The following is a 5,976-nucleotide window of genomic DNA, read 5'->3' as shown; positions in this document are numbered from 1 at the left end:
CCGGGCTGGATTCAAACCCGCCACCTTAGGTGTACATGGCTGGCGCCTTAGCCGGTTGAGCTATAGGCGTCGAGCCGGAACTGTGGGGTTTGCACTACGTCTCAGTATACACAGCTGTGGTGGAAACAGAGTGAGCGCCACAATAAAGGACATTAGTAGATGAAATTTGAAATTCTCCCCTCCATATGAGCGGAGAACCAGAGATAATTCTAAGTATTGAACTAATTTGATGTTAAGTTGAAGACAGAGAAACTCAGAATATTTTATATGTGCTGGGGATGAAAATACTTTTTGCCAGCCAGTAAGCAGTGTCTCTCGCCTTTAATCCCTGCACTATGAGAGGTGGGTGGATTGCTTGAGCTCAGGAGTTCAAGACCAGTCTGAGCAAGGATACCCCATCTCTACTAAAAATAGAAAAACTAGCCGGGCTTGGTGCCTGTAGTCTCAGCTATTTCAGACACTGAGACAACAGGATCATTTGAGCCCAAGGGTTTGAGGTTACTGTTAGCTATGATGCTATAGCACTCTACCCAGGGTGACAGAGTGAGACTTTGTCTCAAAAAAAAAAAAAAAATTATTTATTTATTTATTTATTTATTGGCGGGGGGGTAAGAGTCTCACATTCTCACCCTTGGTAGAGTGCTGTGGTGTCACAACTCACAGTAACCTCTAACTCCTGGGCTTAGGCGATTTTCTTGCCTCAGCTTCCCAAGTAGCCAGGACTACAGGCACCCGCCACAATGCCTGGCTATTTTTTGTTGCAATTTGGCTGGGGCTGGGTTTGAGCCCATCACCCTCGGTATATGGGTTCAGTCCCCTACCCAGTGAGGCCACAGGTGCCGCCCCAAAAGCTGGTTTTCTTTCTTCATTTGGGCAGTGTTTACACAGGTGTGTTCACTTTGTCATTTGCAGTAAGTAGAACATTTATGCATTGTGTACTTTTCTGTAGGTATGTCACTAGTTCATAATTTAAACAGATTTAAATATATATATATATGTGTGTATATATATATATATATATTGTAGAGACAGAGTCTCACTTATCGCCCTCAGTAGAGTGCCGTGGTGTCACACAGCACACAGCAACCTCCAACTCCTGAGCTTAGGTGATTCTCCTGTCTCAGCCTCCTGGGTAGCTGGGACTACAGGTGCCCGCCACAACGTCTGGCTATAAAAGAAAAAAACTTTTGCCTTAGAATTTTGAGATGCTGATCTAGAGAGAAAGACTTGCTCATCTACTACCCCAGTAACTGACAGAAGAGGCAACTACGGTTAAAGGAAGACAAAGAGAAGTTAGGAAACAGTACAACATACTACTATAGACAGATGACAAGAATCAGAAGCAGATTGGTGAAAGCTGAATCCCAATTTTGATAATTAACTGGTATGTGCTCCCAAGCAATTATTTAGCCTCTCTAAGCCACCATTTCTTCACTTGCAAAAAGGAAAAAATATTAACTCATGATTACTGGGAAGATAAGGGGAAATGCATGTAAATATCTTGGAATAAAAGCATTCCATATTTGATAGCTATTATTATGAAATAATTTCTTTTTCTTTTTTTGTTTTGAGACAAAGCCTCAAGCTGTCCCCCTGGGTAGAGTGCCGTGTCATCACAGCTCACAGCAACCTCCAACTCCTGGGCTCAAGGGAGTCTCCTGCCTCAGCCTCCCAAGTAGCTGGGACCACAGGTGCCCACCACAATGCCCAGCTATTTTTTGGTTGCAGCCATCATTGTTGTTTTGGTGGGCCCGGGCTGGATTCAAACCCGCCACCTTAGGTGTATGTGGCTGGCGCCTTAGCCAGTTGAGCCACAGGCGCCGAGCCATGAAAGAATTTCTTACTACAAATGGGGGTATTAAGTGAATTAAATGGCTTGAAGAGCATATTAGAACATTTCAAATCAGAAACTGGGAATTCATTCCAACACGATCTTTTGGTTTGTTTGTTTTTTTGAGACAGAATCTCACTTTGTCCCCCTGGGTAGAGTGCCGTGGCATCACAGCTCACAGCAACCTCCAACTCCTGGACTCAAGCGATTCTCCTGCCTCCGCCTCCCAAGTAGCTGGGACCACAGGCGCCCGCCACACGCCCAGCTATTTTTTGGTTGCAGCCGTCATTGTTGTTTGGCGGGTCCGGGCTGGGGATTCGAACCCGCCACCTTAGGTGTACGTGGCTGGCGCCTTAGCCGGTTGAGCTATAGGCGCCGAGCCAAGAATTGTAATTCTTAAAGCTGACACTAATAACTGCAGCACCTGGCCGATTTCCTTACACAGATTAGGAAATCAAAATATTGAATAAAGACAAAAGAACATTACTTGGGTAGGAAATGGGGGGGGGGGGTGTGGATAGACACAATTATGAAAGTCACTACAAAATTTTTCAGACAGACTGTATTATTGGTCCACCTGTTAGGGCTGTGTTTCTGATTGATCTGCACAAGTTTCAGCTTGCTCAGCTTACTAGTGTTGCTGGGAGGGCTTTATTTGTTTCTATCCACGTAGATTTTACATTTCTTATGTTTTTTTGTATCACAAAACTTTGTTGTTGTTGTAGTTTTCAGTGCTGTTTTAGCTGGCCAGGGCCAGGTTCAAACCCGCCACCCTTGGTATATAGGCTGGTGTCCTACCCACGGCCCTGCATCTTAAAACTTTTGTAATGACCCATGTATATTCTTCTTGGGATTGGTAATAAAAGGAAATAGTAACAAACTGGATCTAAAATATGGGTAAAAGAGTTTTCTTTAGAGAAGAAGTGAAAGGTAGCTGCTGCTGGAAATTAAGAAGAGTGGTGATTGAAGGAAATAAAGAAACAGGCTATTAGTAAACTTTTGCTAAAAGGACTTAGTTTTCTCCACAGGCCTATGTTCCTGATGGGAGCTTCCAAGATAACATCTCAAGGGTCTGTTTCCCCACTGATTAGCTGAGTGACTACCTGTAATGCCCTGCTTCTGGGCAGTCATATCTGACTTACCTGAACACAGACCTCTTGTAAGCTCTCTGCCAACCATCCAGGGCTCTTTCCCTTGTTCCAATAAGGAGATCACTTGAGGCTTAGGAATGTAAGGTCCTGCTCATGAGAAAAGATATGGGACATAGTTACACTGTGGATAAATCAGATCCAGCAATCTGATCCAGTCCCTTGATGATCAAGAAAGAGATGCCATTACAGGATCAGCCCAAGAAAGATGAAGCTTCAACCATGGCCCACTGGAGTTGCCAATTTCCTACTCTTCTTTTTCATTTTACCTCTAACTATTTATTTGGTAATAGAGAGCAGAAATTCAGCTAATAACTTAGAAAGCAGCTGAGAAATTCACGGTGGAAGCAGACATCCCAGAGAATTGGAATAGATACCCTTACCCACTGAAACTAGATTGCTGTAATTCTCCAACATCACTTCTCTGTACAAGTCCCTCTGAACAGGGTCCAGGCACTCCCACTCCTCCTGAGAGAAGTCTACAGACACATCACTGAACACCACTGTTCCCTGAAACAATAAACATATGTATTACTTGTGTAATAAAATAGATATTTAGAGATAGAAATATCTATTTAGAAATAAAGTCGATATTTGCTTATATTGTAGGGTAAAGCAAATGAGTAATTATATTAATATCTCAGAGACTCAGTATCTTTGGATCTCAGAAATAGATTTAAGAGTATGAGTTTAAGCGGCGCCTGTGGATCAAGGAGTAAGGCGCTGGACCCATATACCAGGGGTGGCAGGTTCAAGCCCAGCCCTGGCCAAAACTGTAAAAAAAAAAAGAGTAGTGAGTTTATTTTGTCTCAGAGACCCAGTATCTTTGGATCTCAGAAATAGATTTAAGAGTAATGAGTTTATTACATTAAACACACAATTACTGATTCAGTCCACTGAAAGGCCTAGAAACAACAACTAACCCAGTAGCAAATAGCACCCTTAGTGCCTAGATCAGGCGTCCTCAAACTATGGCCCGCGGGTCACATGTGGCCTGCCAAGGACATTTATCTGGCCGGCCGGGTGTCTTTGCCACTGCTGCCTATCCTGCTTAGCCACTGCCTGTCCTTTTAAACTATAGTCCAGCCCTCCAACGGTCTGAGGGACAGGGAACTGGCCCCCTGTTTAAAAAGTATGAGGACCCCGACTGTAGTTTCTGAATACCATTTTCAAATAAAAGGAGCCAAGGTCCTTCAGGGAAAGAGTTGATTTCAAGATTAAGTCAGAAATGCACAGGGTCAGCCTGAACATCTTATAATTCCAAAAAGCAAGAAAGCTGCGAAAAATATTAGGATCATGTTGAAAAGACTTTGGAACGAACTTGAAGAAGCTCCCGCTGGTCAAAAATGGTATACATCCAATCATAAGGGTAGTAACTACAGTGGACAGATCATGTTAAAACTGTTAATTCCCTGAGCTCACAATAATATTGAAAAAAAGATGGGCGGCACTATGGCTCAGCGAGTCAGGCACCGGCTCCATATACCCAGGGTGGCGGGTTCAAACCTAGCCCCGGCTAAACTGCAACAAAAAAATAGCCGGGTGTCGTGGCGGGCACCTGTAGTCCCAGCTACTCGGGAGGCTGAGGCAAGAGAATCGCCTAAGCCCAGAGGTTGCTGTGAGCTGTGACTTCACAGCACTCTAATAAGGGCAACAAAGTGAGACTCTGTCTCTAAAAAAAAAAAAAAGAAAAGAAAAAAGGATTATTGGTCACTTTTGAGGATTCTAAGAAGCCAATTCATCTTTACATAAGTTGATATCAATGGAAAGCAACATTCTTTCCTACATGAACTATCAGAGGAACTAAAAAGTTGAGGAAAAGTTTTACTTTATACACAGAAGTATTCTACCTAATCTATGAGAAACACTTAAATGATACCACAGAAACATAATCAGCAAAATACAGACAGCACACAAATGAACTACTTTATTTTTTCCTTTCTAACAAACTATACAGAAAACTGGGTATTGTAGTGCATGTCTGTAGTCTCAGCTACTGGGGAGGCCGAGGCAGGAGGATCACTTGAGCCCAGGAGTTGCAGGTTGCAATGAGCTATGACTGCACCGCTGCACTCCAGTCTGGGAGACAAAGCAAAAGCCTATCTTTAAAAAAAAAGAAGAAGAAGAAAAACAAAACAACTGCTCTTCTTGCAGTTAGAAGAGATACCTACAATACAATTCTAATACATAGTCCGTATCTAAATTCTAATTCAAATACACGCCTTAAAAGATAAAACAACTGGGCAGCGTCTATGGCTCAGTGAGAAGGGCGCCAGCCCCATATGTCAAGGGTGGCAGGTTCAAACCCAGCCCCGGCCAAACTGCCAAAAAAAAAGAAAAGAGCCAGGCATTATGGCGGGCATGTGTAGTCCCAGCTACTCGGGAGGCTGAGGCAAGAGAATCACCTAAGCCCAAGACCTGGAGATTGCTGTGAGTGGCATTACAGCACTCTATCAAGGGTGATAAAGTAAGGCTCTGTCTCAAAAAAAAAAAGACAAAACAATTATAAGCATTTGATATTGATGATGTTAACAAATTATTTTTAGTGCTTTTAGATACAATAATGGCATAATATCTGTATTTTAAAAAAAAATCCTATCCTTTAGAGACACATACAAGTTTTTATATACTTAAAAGCAATCCAGTGTGTGGAGCAGCACAGATGAAATAAGATTAACTCTGAGTTGATAATTATTAAAGCTGGTGCTGAGAAAGTGGTAGTTCTAGTAGATTAGTAGTAAGATTAGGTAGATTAGTGGTAAGACTAATCTAATTTTGTATGTTTGAAATTTGCCATAATAAAGGTTTTTTGATTTTTTTTAAAGGAAAGTTTACTAGAAATGCAAATTCCCATAACAAAGAAAAATTGAAATAAAAATTTTTTTTGAGACAGAGTCCTCAAGCTATCACCCTGGGTAGAGTGGCATGGCATCACAGCTCACAGCAACCTCAAACTCTTGGGCTTAAGTGATTCTCTTGCCTCAGCCTCCCAAGTAG

At 42.4% G+C, this 5,976-nt stretch overlaps 1 protein-coding gene across 4 annotated transcripts in view; it reads right to left on the bottom strand.

Annotated features, from left to right (window-relative positions):
* LOC105887626 (zinc finger protein 383) overlaps positions 1–5,976 on the bottom strand; it is a 22,608-nt gene that overhangs the window by 4,687 nt on the left and 11,945 nt on the right. For all 4 annotated transcript variants that reach the window (XM_023516943.1, XM_023516942.1, XM_012809109.2 and 1 more), the window contains 2 exons: positions 3,363–3,489; positions 2,974–3,069 (listed from right to left, as the gene is read on the bottom strand). In XM_023516943.1, the coding sequence (XP_023372711.1) occupies positions 2,974–3,069; positions 3,363–3,489 (223 nt within the window). The remainder of the gene's footprint in view (positions 1–2,973; positions 3,070–3,362; positions 3,490–5,976) is intronic.

The sequence above is a fragment of the Otolemur garnettii genome, unplaced genomic scaffold (genome assembly GCF_000181295.1).
Source record: "Otolemur garnettii isolate 467f Iridium unplaced genomic scaffold, OtoGar3 scaffold00100, whole genome shotgun sequence".
NCBI classification, from domain to species: domain Eukaryota; kingdom Metazoa; phylum Chordata; class Mammalia; order Primates; family Galagidae; genus Otolemur; species Otolemur garnettii.
Note: the sequence above shows the minus strand (reverse complement) of the source record. Positions and strands in the feature narration are given on the sequence as shown.